Consider the following 21768-nt stretch of genomic DNA (forward strand, 5'->3'; position numbering starts at 1 on the left):
CATACTATTTATATATACAAATCCCAATACTTTAGGCTGATAAAAAAAATATACCTTACGTCTATAATAATGTTTGCTGCTGAATACATGCTCATATTTGAAAGCCAGCTGGCGTTAGTCCCGGCAGCATCCCTTCCTTTCTGAAGTGGTCATGGACAGTCGTGTGGACGCCAATCGATTTCAAGTTTTTATACGAAGACACCGCAACCTGGCAATGGATTATCTTAACCCACATATGATCGTTAGACACATCCAGTAAGTTGCCTAAAGGTATCTACACGAAGCGACTCCCATCTGCGCAACCTTTGCCGTATTGGGTCTATGGTTACACATTCAGTAGCCTGAATGTGCAGGTTTCCTCACGATTTTCCCTTACCTCTTACGGTAACGGAAAACATCGTGAGGCATCGGTTAGTATTCAAACTTATTTACATAACATTGAAAATACTTATTGGTACATGTCCGAGGTGGGATTTGAACCTGTGCCTTTCTCCGCCGGCCTTTCTTTAGCCGACCATCTTCATCGACCACCGACGCAATTATATTGTTAGTTTTAAGAAGTTATTTTTTTTTAATTTGGTTCTCCGAGTTAGTTGATTGTTCGTAATTTTCACTAGAAATCACGGGGAAATTTAGGTCAATGTCCGCGTCAACGTGGCTAGTTCACACTTAAAAATGTCATTTGAAAATACAAAAACATGGCATAATTTTTTTTTTATAAGCATCTGAAATAATAATATTGAAGACAAATTTGAAAGTAAAAATTAAAAACTTTTTTGTCTCAGTAGTTCAACTTTTCGGGAGGATTGTACTAAGTTGAACTACTGAGAAAAAAAAGTCTCACTAGTTCAACGATTGAACTGACCAATTGAACTAGTGGGAACTAGCCGTCAACGTTCTGATAAAGTCCTGAACATCTGACGAAGATCTTTACATAGAAAAGAATCTTCACCGTTATGTTCAATTCCCCTTTTTCAATAAGGAACAGTAGAGAAAAACATATAGGTACCTACAATATAGGTCTGACACAAAATAAATGGTTGCAATTTTTTATGAGTGACATCATGCTTAGTAAATCGGGAAGTTTTTTATGTTTTATTACTAGTCAGTATACTATATGTATATTAATATACAGGCAAAATTCATACAAAATAAAATTACTAATGTTTTTGGTTACTTTTCAACGTTTATTGTACAAAAATGGTTACTTGAATATACATTTACAAACCTATTCAGTCAAAACAACATTAAAGATTTGCATAAATGCAAACAAGTTTTGTGACAGAATACTATAAAGATAACATTCTCAAATTTATTCAGATCATACCAATCCACAGTTAATTATGATACAATGCAATGTGGAGAGAAAAATAAACAAATTTTTAATAATTTTAATAATTAATGCAAGCGATTTAAAGAAAACGCAGCTTGTTATTGGGTTCATTTATTATTAAATTAGGCTTTATGTTGAAACACAAGATTTTAACATTCATTTTTTAAATGAGACAATTGCTTAGGTATCACATGAACAATTTCAGCTCTTTGTACCAAAGCTCAAAATGTATAGTGTTCATAGTATGGAGCAGTCAAGATATTTTATGTGCAAAATTAATTTACAGCCTGCTTCTGGCCCGTCGATTGTTCCTCTTTTTTTCGTTGTTTTTCTCTCATTAGTTCTGCATCCCTAGAACAAAACAAAAAGATTTAGTCACATTGCCTAATTTTCATACTAAATATTCTTTTGCCAAATTAAATAATATCCTACTATTATTATTTAAAACTAGCTGTGCCCGCGACTTCGTCGCGTGGAATAGTATTTTGGGCATCATTGAAGCCCTCAAGGATGAATAATTTTCCCTGTTTTTTTCACATATTCCATTATTTCTTTGTTCTTTATAGTTGCAGCATGATGTTATATAGCCTTAAGCCTTCCTGATAAATGGTATATTCAATGCAATAAGAATTTTTAATTTGAACCAGTAGTTCCTGAGATTAGCGCTTTCAAACAAACTCTAGCTTTATAATATTAGTATAGATGTGAACGTTTGTAAGGATGTGTGTGTGTTTATTATCCTTCCAAGCAAAAAAACTACTGGATTATCATTGGTATTTAAGGTATTTCATGATTTCATGAAATTAGTAGCAATAATAATATATATAACTAATAGTAGCAATAATAATATATGGTTGTTTCAAGACTGATAGCCTTGGCTCTGTATACCCCGCAAGGGATATAGACATGATTATATATATGTAGGTATGTTTTAGTCACTCTAACACATTTAATTTTATAATTAATGCAATGATTACTGTGTGGATTGCAATAACATAATTCATATTTATTTATGCTTCCCTTCAGGGTACCAACTAATAACCAGTTTCTTCCTTGGATAAATATGGTACTGAGCTGTAACTCTTATGCTGCTACACACAAATAAACATCTTAAATATAATATGTATGTTTATGTCTTAAATTATCATTATAAATTTGTATGACACGTTAAGAAATGAATGCATAATCTATCTATCTACACTATCATTTGGCATCATACAGCTTTTCTACTCATGCTTGTATAAATGCAATCAATTATTTCATATTCCTTCCCCTATTTTTTGTTACCTATTTGCGAAAAAGGTTCCTATTCATCAAAGTACCCTACACACCTATGTTTCCTCTCCGACAGAGACAGTCCAGTTTTTTCATTAGCATTTTTCTTTTTTTGCATTTCCTGCTGTTTCTTCTGATTTTTGGCACGTGCCAAATCTCTCTGATTACCACCTGTAATGAAATATAAAAAATGTGTCTAAAAGATGTAACTTACAGTAAATTATATATCATTTATCTACAAATTGGACAAGATTAATGCGAAAAGTATCAAAACGTGTCATTTAATGATCGAGCAGAAAAAGACAATTTTGTATGTGCCTAAACAAGGGCATCACGAATTTAGTCACAGCTCTAGAATGTTCTATGTGAGGGTAACTTGGCAAAAAATTGCTGTAAAAAATTTTTGTTTACAATTAAATCTATTATGCTTACTATTCAGCTGTCTCTACTTACGAGTCATGGTGTGCTATTTTCTGAAAGCCAGTAAAACTGATTGAGTAGCACACTAAACTTGGTCTTTATCCTCGGACGATACGCTAGTCCGGTCGAAACCTAGGACAACGCACCGCCCCTCTTTTTATCAATATGTAGAAACGTTAAAAACAACTAAAAGAGAATTGCTGGCTTCCAATAAAAAGGCTTCCACCAGCGGACCAAAATCACACAAACAAAATGAAGCTTGATAATGCCAAAAGAATTTATGATGGCGGCTCAACGATGACATGACATGACATGACAGGGTAGATAGTGTTGTAAAGTGTAAAGTTATTTAATGATTTCAAAAAACGGGGTGAATAACCACAATTTTAGAATTTCGGATCGGACTGATTTTAGTACGTCTTGACGTCTTAGATCATTTAGTAAATCATCTAAGGCTTTCGTGTATAACTGACTAGTAGTAGTGGTACTAATAGTATTTCAAGTTACAAATGGATTCAAAAACTAATTAAATGTACTACTCCAATCAACCTAAGAAAGAAAGAAAGAAAAATCTTAAACCTATCATCTATCTTTTTGTTCAAAGTTGAATTACGCAGGAATCTCTTGGATCTGCAGAACAGACGTATTCGGAACTGATGGCGGTTTCTGCTTTTCATGTAGGTACTCTTCTATTCCATTCCCATTATATATTGTAAAGAATGTTTCAAGAAAAAGGTTATAAACGTTATATGAGCGATGCCGGGGCGTGTATTGAATTTTCCAATATTTTGGGATACTCTTTTGGTTATTAAGCGGCTACATTTATTACACACATACAATTGAAACTTTAAGTCACGACACGAGTCTTTGTTTGTTTATGTTTATTTTTTTATTACGTGCGCAGATTGACCTGCACTAGCACCTAGGTCATAACTGAAAATCAGCGTATTGCTTTATAGCAATAAATTTGTTGAGTTGTGACCTTTATGTATTACTGCAGCTCACACTCTAATTAATTTGTATTTTATATGAAATTGTAAATCGTGTGTAGCAAATCAAATAAATGAATTATCTATCTATGTATCAACCGACGACCTGTGGTCATACGACCTGCATAGACTAGTCTAAGCAACTTCAGAATCGACCTTAAATCGCTAAATTGGCTGTTATCAATTAAGCCAAGCGAGCGAAGCAAGTCTAACAATCAACTTGAAGACATTTTTTTTATGAATGTTTCTTTGTAACGCGATAACTTTCCATAACTCAACATTCTTTTCCTTATTTTGTTAAAGCGCCACCTCCTACCGAGACCTGTTTATGGACATATCATTTATCTCTTCACAAAAATCCGGGGTGTATAGACCCGTGATATCCTTAAGAATACACATAATAGTAATATTTTTTCTTGCTCTTCAATAGTAGTTAGCCTTGTGAACTCTGAAGTACCTACCATGTTATAGATATGTACGCAGTTTAGCTAATTTTTGAAAACGGTATTATCACGCTCTACTGGGGCCGATCAATTATCACATATAGGACTATTGTTGCAAATAAGTAGGCCTGATATTGTGATCAGAAGACACGCGGTGCAATTCTCGTTGATATCACGAAAACCTCGCCAAGGCTGAGAAAGAAAAACTTTCTTAGGACTTGTACTTGGCCCATGAGGTTAACGGCAGTGACCTGTTGATTCAACGAAAATTGTTCCGACAGTCGTGACTACGAACGGTTATAATAGCGAAGTGTCTCGACCGTCACCTAGAGAGGCTTTCTCTAGGCAGTTGCAGTTGGATCAATGGTCGGATACAAAGGCAGTAAGTACTTATAGACACGGCCCGCATTGTAAGAGGTTCCTTTCTCTTGAGCCCTGCCTGACCACCGACAGTAAGGGTCGGTGGCGACATTTATACGCCACAAGTGACAAAAATAAAAAATAGAATCCCGCGATGCTATCAGTCATAAACAGCGAAAAGTCTAAATCGTGCAAGCAAAGATTTCACGGATTGGGGCACATATACAACCTCCGACACAACATCGTAGTAGCTGCGGTTCCACAGGCATAACACCTAGCCTGGCGGAACATCTTCCCTTTGGTGGCGGTCGAGCCATCAATCATCGCTCCTGCTACACATCCTTACCTCCTATCGATGGGTGTCCTTTTTATTTTAAAATATGTATTTTTTAATTAAATGTATATTTTAAAATGTTGTTATAATTTGTTTTATTCATAACCCTATGCTGGTCGCTAGTCGGCCGCATGCTGTACTGGTTTTGGTCGGTGAAATTAGTGTAGTAGTAGTAAAATACAAAAAGAAAAAAAAAATCGAGTCAGCTGCAGTTTAATAAGTTAACAGCATAAAACTAGTAGATTATGTATATTTTCGTTTTTATCAACTAAATTGAACGATTCAGCTTCGTCATAAATTCAGAAATTAAAATTAACTAAAAAAAGAATATAATTTTACTTGAATTAACTCAAGATAAGCCAACTCGATTTGACTCGAGTTAGTACATATAGTTGACAATGTTGGTACATCATAATCACAACACAATACAAAACGAAACAAGAAAAGAAGAAAGAACCATCACAACACAAGTCAAATTGAGTCAAACAACATTCTGTCAAAATGTCGCTCAATGCAAAATTTCAATTGAATAGCAATGAAAATAATAAAAAGAACGATAAATCACTCAAACCATTATTTCCTAAGCGAGAAGAATGTTCACACGTGTCTTGTTATTGGTAATAAAAAATTGATACAGATTGTATTTATTAAAAATATTTCAATGTTTGTTGTTTTGTTATGAGTTTTTGCTTTTACAGTGAAGAAAATGTCTGGAAACTGTGTCAGGATGCCTCTATAAGGATTCCCGAGGAACTGGATAGGTGCTATGTGGTTTTCATATCGAATCCTTGCCGTACAGTGCCTCTGTGGAAACAAAGGGCTGGGCGTGAGGAAGATCGTCTAGTCATTTGGGTGTGTACTGCAACAATGTCACGCTATGCTAGCATTATATTTTACGATTTGGAGTACATGGAAATAATAGTGTTTTATTTGTATGTTTCTCCTTACTTAAAATTATTTTTTACTTTTAGGACTATCATGTGATATTTCTCTACTCTTGGGATTGCAAGACATGCCTTGTCTATGACTTGGACTCTGAATTGCCTTTTCCCACTTTCTTCCATAAATATGTCACAGAAACATTTCGTACGGACCAAGTGTTAAAATCTGATTTTCACAGGTAATATTCTTATTTTTTTAACATCTTATACCATTTACATAGTCCTGTCAAAATTTTATATACATCAAAGCTCATTCCAAAACTTATTTTCACTGTTTCAATAATCTGAATTTTGTTTTAGATTTTTTCGTGTTGTGCCTGCTAAGCAATTTCTGCAGCATTTTGCTTCAGATCGTCGTCATATGAAACGGCCTGATGGCACATGGATCAAACCACCTCCTTCATATCCTGCCATTTGTACTTCAAGTAAGTATTATCCTAATCATCAAAGAAATCAAAGGCAGAATGAACCATTAATTTCTTATTTACAACTTTGCCTTTTGTTTTTTTTTTGCAAACAAACTGTTAATTCAACAACAAATTACAAAACAGTCATTGGATTTTAAAGTATATGTACAATGTTGGACTGATCCCAATAGGCTATTTGACTGTATTAAGAATATACATTTCTTTTATGTCATCAGTCTTAATATAATTTTTTTGGAGCGATTTGTAATAACGCGAGATAAAAATATTGCATTATTTAAACAAAATCCGTCTCAGAAAATTAGGTTTTTATATGCAGCTGTCACGTGACTAAAAACGAACGTGATTGGCTAATTCTATTATGACGTCAATTATCCATAAACAGACTGTGGATCGTACCGTTCCTTAGTGTTCGCTATTATTTTTCAAGATTTTATAAGTGTTTGATCGCTCAGGATTACTCAGATAACATAGGTATTTAATAATGGAAACCAATCCCGCGAAAGCTGACAGTCGAAACCTACCAAAAGTGGACGCAATAATGGTTGGAAGAAGAAATCTGGATTGTCTTCTTCAAAGACAATCCAGATTTCTATGCTGAGATACGAACTGAGGAATGTTAAAACATCAATGTAAGTATATCTTGGTAACCACTGATTTTAGATCATGATCTGAAACCACTTCTTGCGAATATTCAAATCCATCGGCATAGAAAAAAACAGTTTCGTAGGAGATTTTATTGTTGTATTAGTGCATTGAGGCACTGCACAACATTTATAGGAACTCATTTTAATAATTTTCACACATATGACGTGGCACAAGTTAAATAAAACAAGAGAAAATCAAAACTTTTCGAAACACCAACAAGCTTTGTATGATATTTACACGAAATTTACGTCACTGCATGCCATGGCCGCCATATTGCTAAAAGTCGCGTTTTGGCGGTATATTTGAATATTTCATTTTCTTTTTCGATTTTTTAATAAAATAGTTGTAATAAAGGCAGAAAAGTATTTTTGTAGGGCTCCTTATAAACAAATAAATACCCTAAGATAGTTTTTAGAACTTTGTCAAATAGCCTATTGTGATTACTTTTAGTCAACCAAAATAAAAAATTAAATCCATAATCAAAGAGGCAGCACACATAAAAAGTATGAAGATGTGTTCTCAATTCATTAATAATAAAACACAAAAATAAAATATACATTAACTTACATTAATACATATAAAAGAACATTCAACTGTTAGATGCATCAGAATACAGTCTCTTGATTTGTTTTCATAGGTAGATAGTGTTAGTAAATTTTTCATACCATGCCTAGGTTGTCTGTATGCTCCTGTTCATTATTTATTAAATAATAAAAGAATAATAATAATCATCTCCTGGTTTCAGCTACAATTCACAACCTAGATGAATACATCAACATGGACTTTGGGACGGGCCCAGGCCAGGTGTTCAATCTAACCGACTTTGTACAACGGTTCTACAAAATAAATAAGTAGTACAAATAAGTTAAGTTAGCTAGTCAAATATTATTTTAACATCACAAATCTATCGGTTTATGGTTTTTAATGATTATGTTTTAATAATCCTTGTTATTTTATATTAGTTATGTGATTATTTTATTTGTTTATTATCTCACAGTTTTATCTATCTTAGAATTTTTAATTACCTTCACTTTTAATATGTTAAAAATAAAAAAAAGACAATCTCTTCCCACCTAATATCTCAATTTCTCAATTATTCCAAAGCACAGTGATTCTTATCTTTGCAATTACAGTCACGATTGGTTTAGCACAGAATTTGCAAATTTTCACTATGATATATTGAACCTATTTCTGTGCAGAAACAATCAAGATATTATTTTAATGACATTAAATAGTGATTTATATCATTTACTAATTACGAAATCATTACTGCATAGAAATGTTCAATTGTCATTGTCTCTAATCCTTTAAGATAATAACAATAAGTATGTATAACGTTAAAATCATATAAATATGTACTTTCCCTTCTAAATTTAGCTAATGGCCAGTTTTAGATAGTTGAATGTCTATGAATAAGTATTAAGACGAGGCAAGTGCTTAAAATTCAATTTTATACGATCTCTTGTGTAGTTTGTACCATTTTCAATAACCTCAATTTGTTTCGTCATTTTTTGTGACAGAAATATTAAATAAGTACTAATGTACCATTTGTCTCACTTTGAGAAGTTCCTTGTTTAAGATTTATATGTATGTTGTCTTGAATGATTCAATTAATATTTAAGTAATATTATTATAGATGAAATGATCGCGAGGTAGCTTTTGTATGTTGTTAAATCTATTTCATAATTTTGTAACAACTTTTATACACTCTTTTTAACCTTCCCTAGCACCCTTAGTAGATTTATACAATAATGGTTTAGATATTATAAAAGCATGTTTGGGCTTATGACAAATAAGACAAGAAGTTAATATTGATAGTCTTAAGATTTCTTGTTAATTTAATAGGTATTGTTAATTTGGTCTAATTTATTGTTAACCTCAGAGCTCATTATGTTCTGAAACTATCAAAAAGTAAATCAATAGGCTAATTACTTACATGCTCGCCAGGAGTGGCATTGAATGCAACAACCAACATAATTGTTGTTCACACAAGTCACGTAATATTAACGTTTATTTAAAAATGTTGCGAAAATAGCTTGGTTACTAAGAATACCTTTACTAAAGTTAATAAGAGTTAAGTAATCGTTATTTAATTTTTTTATTATATTTCAAAGTTTTATTAACTATGAATAACATACATAAATTCCTCAATATAAGGTACCTACATAGCTTCATAGCACAAACAGCAATTTGTTACACATGTGAATGTTGATGTTTTTACAATTTTATTCAACACATGAAGCAATGTAACTATGTGTATGTGAAATATAATTTATTCAAGAACATATGTATATCATATTCTATAATTTACAGGGTTTTATTTGTATAAGAAATAAATATCTAGTCATTCTTTTGAACATGTAATGTCACATTTGATTGAACATAATAAGTTCCACCGGATTTTGCGATGAGTCACTATGCTGTAATGAACTAGTCAATAATACTTCTAAGTAAACTATTATCTTATAGCACTATTGAGGCGTAGCTGGATATTATTTGGGACCAAATGTAAGAGTATGTGATAGATCCCGGTGTATGGAAGTTCTGTGGGGGTGTCTTAACGTCCCATTGGTTACGCCTTTCTACTATATTCACTATACTATTATTAGCTCGTGGTTGGGAAACTATTCCATGCTGCATACAATTATGTTCGTTAGTTTGTACATCAAGGTTAAAGTGACATGAACGTAGAATTTTCTAGGGTTCTATTACCTATACAGACTTAACGCATTTTCTAACGTAAACAATATTGTGCAGCTTGGGTAGTAGGTATCATCGCTCATGCGTAAAAAGTCTCTTTCGCAAAATGCCCCATGGCGTAAAGTGTCTCTTTCGAATAATGTAGCGTCAGGGACTTAATATATAAATAACAACTGTCAAAACAAAATCATTAATTCGACTTAAGTTATTTTAATAGTGAGGATCGAGAGAGAGGTGAGACGTTTTACGAAAAAAGAGACAATCTGCGAAAGAGGACACATATCTATTTACGACCAGGGGACATTCTACGAGAGGTTTGTTGCGTATGAACCGTATCATCGATGCTAGCGCGGCTTTGTGAAGATGATAGGCAGTCATTTGTTCATATTATCGCTGCTTCGTCTCAATCACGAGAACTTTCATTAGATTCAATCTCTACGCCTTTGAAGTTCGATATTTTGACCGACAACTAAGAGTGATAACATAATTATGCTTGCGCTTTCAATGTACCAAGTTCATAATTTACGGATTATCAAACTAAAAAATAAAAACACCACACACAGTCTTTGGTTTTATTTTTACATAACACGATTTTCATATAACTTAAACCTTTTAACTATTCAACAATAAGACGTTAAATCTTGGATATTACAAAATTGTTATAACTAGATATTAATTGCACATTAATAAAAAAAATAATTTCATAAACATTCAATCAAATTAACGAATACCATCTATATAAATGCTTATATATAACTAACAGCCATGTGATTCTACTCGTACAGTACAGTAACAATAACAACAAACATGCAAGATCTCTGATTACTTTTAGGTACTTTTCAATAGCTCTGCCTATTTCCTATGCAAGAAATATGTCCATTTATTTATTTAGTGAGAATTTCCGCCCCATTGTCTGTTATAAGAACGGTGTGTTCTGCTTGTGCGGCCCTGGAACCATCGTCGGTGACCACAGTCCACCCATCTTCTAATATAACTGTGTTCTCACTGCCGTGAGATAGTACTGGCTCGATGGTAAATGTCATTCCAGGCTTCATTGATCCAGGGTAGTCGTTAACTGAAAAAATATTGCTTTGATAGACACATATAAAAACCCGGCGCGCCGAGTCAGCGATTTCTGAGAAGTTCGGGATAAAAAGTACCTAATGCGTTACCCCAGGCTATATTCTACCCATTTACTTAATTTCATCAAAATCCGTCCAGTAAAGTTTGCGTGAGTACATCCGTAAATACATGCGTATTTATAATATCGGTAGAATTTTAACCGATTTCAAAAAAGGAAGGAGTTCTTAATGGTTTTTTATGTACAATTTTTCACTGCTTAGTGAAGTTGGGGTTTTATAAACTTTAGAAGCTTATATATCCCAAAATACTTAAGATGAAGAAATTAGAAAGATTACATATTTTTTTATATTGCATTGATACTGGTGGTGAAGCTCTAATATTTTTGGTTCATACAGCAAAAAGGTAGAATGATAACACTTACTTATGTGATAAATATCAGGAGGACCATGAAAATACTGGCCGATGCCATGCCCCAGAAACGCCGGCAGTACAGTGAGCCCGCATCTCTTTGCATGTCTGTATATTTGAGATCCAATTTCACTAAATGGCACATTTGGAGCACACAATCTTGTTGCCTGAAGGAGAAATCAGATCTCTTTGAGATGTGTGTGAGCAAAATGATTTCCTGTTACAGCTGGGTAACATGCTATAGCTATATTTATTTTACTTTGTTGATAAGTGAAAGTTCCTTTTTTAAGGGATGTGTGGAGCAGGAAGCATATTTAATTACATCAAATAGGAATATTTGTAGCAAATACACTTCAAAAATTCGATATACTTAATTAATATTTTAAAAGATTATTCAATTAAATTGAGAAAAGACAGAAAACTGCCTTCTCAACCCTCACAAAACAAATAAGTTAATTCTTAAAAGTTTTAGATAGTTTCTAAAAAACTTACTATTTCTAAACATTCTTCTGTTACCCCAACTAACTCTAAGCCTCTGTCATCAACAGACCCAATGAGGAAAGTTTTGGAGCAGTCTCCATGGAATCCTTTATAAAATACCTGCAACAAGTAGTAATATTCAGTTAACTTTAAAGGGAAAATCTTATATTTTTTAATTTTAAAAGCAATCACATCCCCTATATTATAAAAAAGAAAAAGCACTCTAGTTGTAGGACAGAAATTCTGAATTTTAGCAAAGAATTGAATGGAACTTGAGCCGAGCAGAGCAACATTATATTGTAAGAAAAATAACCCATGTTAAGAAAAGCAAATAGTACCTATAGCCCATAACAATATAGATATTTCCAATGGATGCAGTAAACTTTTGGGATTGGTATAGTCATAATTTGTATGATAAAACTGAAGCTTACTGTTATATCCACATTTACAATGTCTCCATCTTGTAAGGGCCTTAGATCTGGAATGCCATGGACTGCTACATTATTAACAGATGTGCAGACACTTTTAGGGAAACCTTGATAGTGTAACGGTGAAGGATACGCACCAGCTTCTATGGTCAAATCATGCACCAATTTGTCTATGTCATCTGTTGTGACTCCTGGCTGGAATTAGAACAGTGTGCATTGAACAACTATTTATCTAGTAACCAATGTTTGTTATAGGTATGACAGCTTAAACAACTATTATAGAAAATGTTATTATAGGTTTGGAAGTTATTATGAAAATGTATTTGAAAATGTTACCTGTACATATTTTTGCACTTGTCCCAATATATTAGAAGCTAATTTGCAACTCCTTTTCATTCCTCTTATTTGATTAACATCTTTGATTTCAGGCATTTTTGGGACTGTGAACTCTCTTCTGGTGACATAATAGGGCTTCTCAATATGTTCTGGTACAATTCTACTAGGTGTAGTCTTTACTGGGACCACTTTTTCATACACACCAAATCTTTTGCTGAAAAGTATAATTAAATCAATTAAGAAAAACATTTTTTGTCTCACCAACTGCAGAAGATTCCTAGAAGAGGAAAAAATTACATTTCCTAATTTTTTTTGTATAATCTTTGATAGTTTCCTACAATTTGTACAATTACTGGTAATGTCACTACTTACTAGCATGACTTAAAATAAGGTAGGTATTATTTATAATTCTGTGCTACATGCGTTGAATTCTACAGAAATAAATATTGATGAAAAATTAAATCTACTCTTAGTCTTTTGTAAATGCTTAAGCTACTAAGGCCTAATTTACACAGCCAACTTACATAATCTGTCCTTGCAGACGAGGGTTGAAGGGTTTAGGAATTCTCATCTTGAAAATCAACAATGTTTTTAGTTGTACATTTTGTATTTTATGAAATATTGTGTTCTTATATTTTGTTCCTCCAATAACTGCCAGTAGAATTTATAGCATTATTTATTACTTTCATGATAACGGAGATCAATGTATGTAATTGCTTTGTTATTTACAAAAATCCTCACCTAAAAATACTTGACTACCATGATAAATGCTATTATGTTATTATTGCATAAATTCACTTATTTTTCGTCACTTGAAAATAAATAAATAGGTTTTACCTACTTCAAATTGAAAATATTTAATTTACAATGTACAGTATACAGTACAGTGCGCAACAAAAATGTAATGTATGTTACTATTTAATAAAGTCGTTATTCAAGGTGCTTTCGTTTGCTAGGTGTGCCTTGACGTCTTCTGTACTTACCTTTCAAATCATAGACAATTACATGACTTTTTTAATATTTCTAGTTTCTGAATTCCCGATTGACCCATTCCAATCTACGCTCCGCTGCGCTGTAACCAAAGAATAAAGAACTCGTTCATGTAACATCAAAGAAACTAGGAAATCAGTATGAGCAACTGAACAAAAAAAAACGTCAAAATTCAGAAAAAAGAGCCAACCAAAAGCCAAAAAGAAAACAATAGTGATTGAAGTCAGAGTTTCAATTACTGTTGTGTAGTTTTGTTTTGGGTTCATATCATTACAAATATTATTATAGTTTTAGATTAGTTGATTTCACAGCAAACAATTTATAATGTCACAGAGTAAGAACCATTTTCTACATGTGAATTGTTACAACTTCGCCGGATATTTAGTTATTATTTGTTATTGTTTATATTTTAGATTCTGAAAAACCGTCGAGCCAGGATGTCGCAGATCCAACTGGGCCAGCGGGCAGGAAAGGCGTTCTTATATCATTCAGAACAGGAAAGACTATGGAAATACCGGAGAAAGATATCGTGAGTAAACATAACCTCATAACACTTACCTAAGTTTAAATACGTGCACAAATGATTATACGTTTCTGTGTAGCCTTCTAATGTACCTCCTGCACTGCATTAGTTAATATATTTTATTACAGACTACAGTTCATGATGTAGGTAACCATGACCCAAGCTGGTTTGGTTATCCTGACAACAGCAGATTGCAACCATCAAGATGATAATAGTGATAGTATACATAGAAAAAGAAAAGAAAAAAGAAAGAAAAAAAATCTTTATTTGGCGCAAGATGTAACATTACATTTAATTACATATCTACATATCATAAAGCCATACAGTTGAACACGGCCTTTTAAAGACTTGGCTCTGTTTATCCTAGTAACAAGTCATATTGACATGTTAATATACATATACTATGTATACATAATAATCCCTTTATCCCTTACAGGGTAGACAGAGCCAACAGTCTTGGAAAGACTGACAGGTCACATTCAGAATGTGACAGAAATGGGGTTCAATTACTAACAGGTTGCTAATGCTAGCAAATAGCCTAAAAAAAATTATTGGCCCAAGTTTATTGGCCTAAAATTATTAAATTCCTTACATTTTTCAGCTTGGCCGTTGTCGATTTGTAGGAGAATTTGAAAAATTGAACCGCATCGGTGAAGGCACATATGGCATAGTATGTAAGTTGTCTTTTGACATTGAGTGAGTACCTATATAGCATAAACCAAAAAATGGTCTTACTTCATGATAGTAACAGATGGTTTTTATACAAAGCAAACCTATGTCTATTTTGTACCAGGGGTCTTATTCACAAACATTCATAGGTCATATATCAAATTTTATCTTAGAGGTAATCTGTAGTGTTAAAAAGAGGCAGAAAACCAGTGCCTTGTCAATGTTTTTGAATAAGTCAGAAGATATATTTCCAAAATACAGGCATATACATTTATTCTTTTGAGTGTTGATGGTTAAACCTGTGTGTCCATGGGCATCACTAATTGAAATGAGTGATGCTCATGAGGACACAGGTTTAAATTTTAACTCAGACATGTACTAATGACATTCTTCTGAGTAATGTACATTAAAGTCCTAATTATTGCTTTTAATGTGAGGTAAAACATGACTAATGGTCATGGCTAAAACATGCACCCCAGGGTCCTATTGAAATAGGTAAGGCTAAACCCATATTTATATTTAAAAATAAATAAATATATACAGGACAGATTACATCAATTAAATTAAACTTCAAGTAAGTTCTAGACTTGTGTTATGTGAATTATTTTACCAACATTTTTTAATCAATAATAAAATTATACATCCAAGATCCCATCAGAGAAAGTTAATTTCGCATCATACTCTGGCCAGGATTCCAATGAAAAAGAAACACTAAATTCATTGTTTTTACAAACAACACAATTTTCATTTTATTGGCATAATTGTTATAAGTTTTGCAACTTTTCAGACAGGGCTAAGGACAAACTGAGTAACAACATTGTTGCTCTTAAAAAAGTGAGAATGGATGTAGAAAAAGATGGGTTGCCATTGAGCGGGCTTCGGGAGATCCAAGTGTTGATGTCTTGCATGCATGAGAATATTGTGCAGCTGAAAGAAGTTCTTGTTGGCCGGTCTCTTGAAAGGTTTGTGGTTTTGCAATTCACCTACATCATGTTTTTGTCCCTCTCATCTACTTCTACATCTTTTTTTTAATAAGACCAGTAAGTTCAAATTGTTATTTTTTGGATGATATAACAAGTTAACCAACATAAGCTCCTCCAAATTTTGAAATATTCTTCTCCCTTAACAAACATGTTACATCACGGCTTTAGTGCTGACAACTGCAAATCATATAAGATGTTTGTTTGTTTGTAATATATTTATTGCATAGAAATTTACACATTTATTTACACATTAGATGTATTAGTCTAATAGCTATCAGAATGCAAGTTATTTTTGAAGAAGAAAGTTTATAGCAAAAATTATTAGCTACCAACATTTTGCTCCACCGAGTTTACTTCGAATTACTTTGTTAAAGTAATAAATATATAAATAATTTACAAATAAATTTCCTTACAGTATTTTCCTGTCCATGGAGTATTGTGAGCAGGACTTGGCATCATTGCTTGACAACATGTCATCTCCTTTCACTGAATCGCAAGTAAAGTGTCTAATGCTGCAAGTGTTGAAGGGACTGAAATATTTACACTCGAATTTTATTGTACATAGAGACTTGAAAGTGTCCAATTTATTACTCACAGACAAGGGATGTGTTAAAATAGGTGTGTATGTTTTGATAATCTTTAGTATATTTTATGATGCCTTTCATCTGACATGTAATAACTAACTAACAAAATGCATAAGGCAAACTCTATTATTTGAAAATGGGCAGTATCAACAGTTTTCTTTAACTTATAGACCAGGAAAAATAAAAGATAATGAACCATACATTTAAAAAAGTTTTCTCACATTCTTGTATCAACATTGTTTTCTTTCCATTAAACAAATGAGTATCTTTATTTTTTTAGCTGATTTCGGCCTAGCACGTTGGCTGGGCGCCCCAGCCCGCTGCGCGACTCCCCGCGTGGTGACCCTGTGGTACCGCGCGCCCGAGCTGCTGCTGCAGTCGCCGCGACAGACGCCCGCGCTCGACATGTGGGCCGCGGGCTGCATCCTCGGAGAACTCCTCGCCAACAAGCCGCTGCTGCCAGGTCGCACGGAGATAGAGCAGTTGGAGCTTATTGTAGATCTTCTGGGTGAGTGCACACCAGTATATTAGGCTTAAGACGTCCACTGGGTATCCTATCACTCCTTGAGCTTGCATCCTCTCAGAACTGCTGCCTAACAACCTGCTGCTAGCTGAAAAGCATTGAGATCGAGCAGCAAACATAGCAGGAGCTCATTGTACTTTTGCCTAACACAGGGCAAACAATTCCTTGTTATCTTACTTAGTCCATGCCCATGTTATAGTCACCAGAGAAGTTACTCGATCAAACGCGTCGAGTAAAACTCCCACTAACCCAGGTTTATTTTTTAACTTATTTTATCCTCATGAAATCAATCTTAAACCTTATTGATGGACAAGTAGTAATAGCAACACTTTTAAATAGGCGAATATCAATTCAATATTTATTATGCACAATTGCGTATTAACTTTCCGGCAGCTTCTCAAAAATAACAACTTCAAAATCTTTCACAGGTACGCCGTCGGACGCCATATGGCCTGAATTCAGTTCGTTGCCAGCGTTACAGAACTTCACACTGAAACAGCAACCCTACAATAATCTAAAGCAACGATTCCCGTGGCTGTCGGCCGCGGGACTAAGACTCTTAAACTTTTTATTCATGTACGACCCGAACAAGCGGGCTACGGCGGAGGAGTGCTTGCAGAGCTCGTACTTTAAGGAGCAACCGTTGCGTAAGTAAATCCTACTACTATTATAAAGGCGAAAGTTTGTATGGATGTTTGTTACTCTTTCACGCAAAAACTACTGAACCGATTACCATGAAATTTGGTATGTAGGTAGCTGAAGACCCAGAATAACACATAGGCTACTTTTTATCCCAGAGTTCCCGCGGGATTGATAGGGTTTCCATGCGGACGAAGTCGCGGGCGGCCTCTAGTAATACTTATAAATCTATTTCTAGTCATATTTCATAACATAATGAGAAAGTGTTGGACTGATCTTTATATCCCAAAAAAGCAATGGATAAAAGTAATTTTTTGTGTGAAGGATATTAGCACATTCTTATTAACTAGTATACGAGTACATTTTACTTTAATCTTTTCTCATAATGTAGCTCTTTTGTTATGTCGGGAAATTGTTTTATTTCCAAACTAGTAGTATTTATAATTAGATAACAAATTTCTAATTTTGCAGACTATTATCAAACAGCCAGTGTTTTTTTTTGCAGCTTGTGATCCGAAACTCATGCCAAGTTTTCCTCAACACCGCAACATGAAGGGACAACAAAAGAGTTCTTCGAATCAACTAAACATTCCCCTCTCAAACTTAAATACTGGCGCCAATGACCAAACTAACAACCTGCCAGCCATTTCAGACCTTCTGGGGTCGCTAGTCAAGAAAAGGAGGTTAGACTAAGATAAAATGATTAAGATAATGAGTTAAGATTACATTTTGTAGGCGTAAGGTACAGATTTAAAATACACTGTCTTAAAAATATTTTGTTTTATTTCACTCATTGTACACTTATGTTTTTTAACATTTTAGTCGGACGTTAATTGCATTTTTTTTAATCTGTGGATGCCTCTTCGTCGGCTGAAAGCTCCATTCCCATGGCTTGTCTGAACTTTTGGTATTTCTGTAGAGTAATGGCGTCTATGCTCTTTGCCTTCACTTTTTCTTTCTGTGAAAAACATAAAAATGTTTATGAACTGCCGTTCAAAAATGTGTAAGTGAAAAGATAAGTTTTTTTGTGATTTATGGTTGAGGCATAGTGAAGAGTTCCAATATAGGGCTTCACCAACATTCATGCTTGTGGGGATTCTACTAGGGACATTTTGCAGTTATGTATGGGTGTGAGCTTGTATGACTAACGAATATGGATGAAAGTATGCAGAGATCGTGGCAATTGCAAAGATGTAGTGTAGGCTCAGCCTATTCTTCTGGGATAGAGAAATATGATTCCTCACATAAGATTTTAATGGTTCTGTGACGTGTTACCCACCGTTTCTTTCTCTTGCTTCTCTATGCTTTTCAATGTTCGCACACATTGGGAACACAATATTACGTCTTCCATGTGGTTTATTGTCTTCTTCCTGTGATGATGCTTTAGCCTGCAATTTTATTTTATTCATTCATTCATTTATATAATCACGTCTATATCCCTTACGGTGTAGACATAATCTTCGAAGACTGAAAGGCCACGTTCAGCTGTTAGGCTAAATGATAGAATTGAGATTCAAGTAGTGACAGGTTGCTAGCCCATCGCCTAGAAGAAGAATCAAAAGTTTATAATAATCCCTATCTATTAGTCGCCTTTAATTTTTTCCATGGAAAAGAGATGGAATGGGGCCCTATTCTTTTTTATATTGGTGCCAGGAACCACACGGCCTATTTTATTTTATTGCAACTTATTAAGACAAGATGATTTATTGAACCGGTAAAATGGTTCGCTTACGATACGTATCTACAGGAAGGTATGGAAAGACTATATCGTGTTGGTAATGCAAAATTAGTATGAGGTCGGTTCGACTCTGGTGTGTTGTGAAACAGTGAACCTATAACAGGTTTGGAAACGCAAAAGTGACTATCAAGTTCGTTCATTTTTAGATTCCTACAGTTCGCTTATCCCATAATGCCCTCAACATTTTAGTGGGTGGAATACTAGGCGCCACGAGACCCATGCTCCCCCAGCTAAAAGTCTAGAGGGCCTTACAAAGGCTTGAAAAGAGATTTGACATTTCCACTTCTGGTTATTGGCGGATATAACTGGGTTTTCCGCAGGGAAGGTGTAACTGGGCCAAACGCTGGCAGGATGATCATGATTTTATGTAAGTATAAATAATAATGCAGAACTAGACTGACAGAACTATAGAAGAAAATGATACATACAGTTTTCCACAATAATCGCATTGCGACTTGTCCGAGCGGTGTGTGATGACGTGCCACCCCAGCTCGTGGTATGTGGGGTATCGTTCCGAGCACCGAGGACAGACGATCTTGCCTTCGGAACGACCGCCGTTACTTTGGTGCTCGTTTAGTTCTTGCGATGTTTGGAAGTTTTGATGACAACTGGAACACCTAACGAAATAACAATATTTGGTCATCATTAGCTCATATTGACGATTATATTACAAATGGCTTGACAACGCGACGTGATATACAACGCTAATTTTCGATTCGATACGATTGTAAAAACATCTGTTATCATATTTATTTGCAATTGAAGTCTATATGAAGATGTGTTTTATTAAATAAGGCAGTAGCCGGTCCTTGATGAAAACCTATCGAGAAATACCTATAACTCAGTTGAGTTTGTTAACTTCTATAATTGTCTGTTTTGCGTAATGCGATTATAGTTATTTTATTTTAACTTACATAAAAATGTTAGGCTGCAAGTGGAATGCCATATGTTCGATAATCTTCTTAGGGTAAAAATAATGGAATTTTTTATCACAACACGTGACGTAACCGGGAACTCCATGGCGTTCTTTGTAGTGCTTCATGAGAGACCTAAAGTGGAAACCCTTTTCGTGGCATATACAACACTCCATTTTGTAGAACAGCGTTATCTGTCGGTCAAGCGCGGGGCCTTGTTTAGCCGGCTTTCCTTCTATGAGAACTATAGGATCCAGAGTGTCACTTACTAATGGATTATCAGATTCTTTTCTACCCTTTTTACTATCCTCGTTCTTGTCTGGTGGCTTATTAGCGTTGGTTGTACTATTGAGTAACGACTTATCTACTTTTTCCGTATTCGCAAATTCTTCTAATGGCATAGCTTCTAAAAATTTCATATCAGCTGGAGTTTTCTTTTTTGTAAGCTTTGTTTGTTTGTTAGCTTTCGTGTCGCCTTGTTGATAATCAGCCGGAGGTGATAAGGGAACACTAGCTGCTTGATTTTTTGCCAGTTTATTTGGGTCAGGCATGTTTTGTGCAGCCATCGCTGCCATCATTGCGGTGATTTTAGTTTCTTTTGGTGGTTCATTGCTCGGTCGTTTCTCTTCGGTTTTTGATCTGTGAAAATCAAGAAACTTCTGTGTTTTCTCGACTTTCGTCGCATAAAGATGCATGGCAGCCACTTGTTGTAAACAATCATGACATATTGCTTTGGGTAGATTGTCGTCTGTTCGTATCTGAAAAAGATTTTAAATTTTTGAATAGTTTTATATTATGATATAAGTAAATTTGGTAAACAGTTTTACGGATATTTCTTTATACTTATAAAGAAATTTATACTTATAATCATCATAAGTATGATGTGAGTGTATGTCAAAGTAAATTTTTATTTCTTAAACATTGCCCTCCTTTTGCAGTTTTGTAGAACCAATGGCAGCCGAAACTGATAGATGCCCTACATCCCACCTAGGCGTATGTCCATAACTATCAGATAACTTTTTCGGGTCCGGGAAACTCTTTTCATTTATTCCTAGGATAGGTCTTCAGGGATTAATGTTTGTTTTTGTCAAAAGATATCTTACGACATATAGGTATCTTACAACAATGTCAAAGAGCTTCTTGATTTTCCTCTTCACTTCTCCACTCATAGGCTTCAGTTTTATAACGTCCGTACACAGACACAACCGACAAGACAATTCACGCACTATGTTTTTCTCCAAACTTGAAAAGTCATCCATACTGTTGATTTTAATAGGTATAATGCCTGTTACGATAAAATTGCAATGTTGATTGTACTTAAATGATTTAATTTGTAAATGACTACATTCTTGACTATTTAAATCGATCTGTTATTTTTGGTTGAATGTGACAGGCGAATTGATCGTTTGTTTATTTTTTATATCAGACAACTACCAGGATTTATGGAAAAAACATTGTAAAAATCTTCACAAGAGTTTCATTATTAAAATATTTTGTTTTAAAATTCCAAAAGGTACCAGTATCATTAATTTAAAATATCGTTACCTTCTAAATGACTTTAGTATGCGTCTGGCCGTGATACGGTACCTAACTGAAAACTGA

At 34.2% G+C, this 21768-nt stretch overlaps 5 protein-coding genes across 7 annotated transcripts; 2 read left to right on the forward strand and 3 right to left on the reverse strand.

Moving 5' to 3' along the window:
* Positions 1-1428: 1428 nt before the first annotated feature.
* On the reverse strand, positions 1429-3338 carry LOC106140104 (putative SERF-like protein). Its single transcript, XM_013341635.2, has 3 exons — positions 3062-3338; positions 2665-2779; positions 1429-1684 (listed from the first exon to the last, which is right to left on the reverse strand). Exons 1-3 carry the CDS (start codon positions 3066-3068, stop codon positions 1609-1611), a joined length of 198 nt encoding a protein of 65 aa, XP_013197089.1. The 5' UTR covers positions 3069-3338; the 3' UTR covers positions 1429-1608.
* A 2227-nt stretch (positions 3339-5565) lies between these two features.
* On the forward strand, positions 5566-10430 carry LOC106140171 (protein N-terminal glutamine amidohydrolase). The gene is made up of 5 exons (XM_013341729.2): positions 5566-5771; positions 5853-6006; positions 6126-6274; positions 6396-6520; positions 7914-10430. The coding sequence occupies exons 1-5, from the start codon at positions 5656-5658 to the stop codon at positions 8021-8023; spliced, it is 654 nt and encodes a 217-aa protein (XP_013197183.1). The 5' UTR covers positions 5566-5655; the 3' UTR covers positions 8024-10430.
* Positions 10423-13568, reverse strand: LOC106140169 (methionine aminopeptidase 1D, mitochondrial). Of its 3 annotated transcripts, XM_013341727.2 has the most exons (7): positions 13345-13568; positions 13128-13254; positions 12604-12817; positions 12271-12462; positions 11852-11959; positions 11373-11526; positions 10423-10943 (listed from the first exon to the last, which is right to left on the reverse strand). In XM_013341727.2, the coding sequence occupies exons 2-7, from the start codon at positions 13172-13174 to the stop codon at positions 10753-10755; spliced, it is 906 nt and encodes a 301-aa protein (XP_013197181.2). In that variant the 5' UTR covers positions 13175-13254; positions 13345-13568; the 3' UTR covers positions 10423-10752. The 3 variants fall into 3 exon arrangements, with proteins under 3 accessions (XP_013197181.2, XP_013197182.1, XP_013197180.2); XM_013341728.2 differs by lacking the exon at positions 13128-13254; XM_013341726.2 differs by having other exon boundaries at positions 13128-13568.
* Positions 13569-13744: 176 nt separating this feature from the next.
* Positions 13745-18274, forward strand: LOC106140101 (cyclin-dependent kinase 10). Its single transcript, XM_013341632.2, has 8 exons — positions 13745-13927; positions 14007-14122; positions 14718-14790; positions 15573-15747; positions 16184-16386; positions 16633-16860; positions 17304-17522; positions 18020-18274. The coding sequence occupies exons 1-8, from the start codon at positions 13918-13920 to the stop codon at positions 18205-18207; spliced, it is 1212 nt and encodes a 403-aa protein (XP_013197086.1). The 5' UTR covers positions 13745-13917; the 3' UTR covers positions 18208-18274.
* An 84-nt stretch (positions 18275-18358) lies between these two features.
* LOC106140120 (uncharacterized) lies at positions 18359-21472 on the reverse strand. The gene is made up of 5 exons (XM_013341651.2): positions 21288-21472; positions 20167-20924; positions 19681-19869; positions 18794-18902; positions 18359-18472 (listed from the first exon to the last, which is right to left on the reverse strand). The coding sequence occupies exons 1-5, from the start codon at positions 21423-21425 to the stop codon at positions 18359-18361; spliced, it is 1308 nt and encodes a 435-aa protein (XP_013197105.2). The 5' UTR covers positions 21426-21472.
* Positions 21473-21768: the final 296 nt, after the last annotated feature.

This window comes from Amyelois transitella, chromosome 3 (genome assembly GCF_032362555.1).
Source record: "Amyelois transitella isolate CPQ chromosome 3, ilAmyTran1.1, whole genome shotgun sequence".
NCBI lineage: Eukaryota > Metazoa > Arthropoda > Insecta > Lepidoptera > Pyralidae > Amyelois > Amyelois transitella.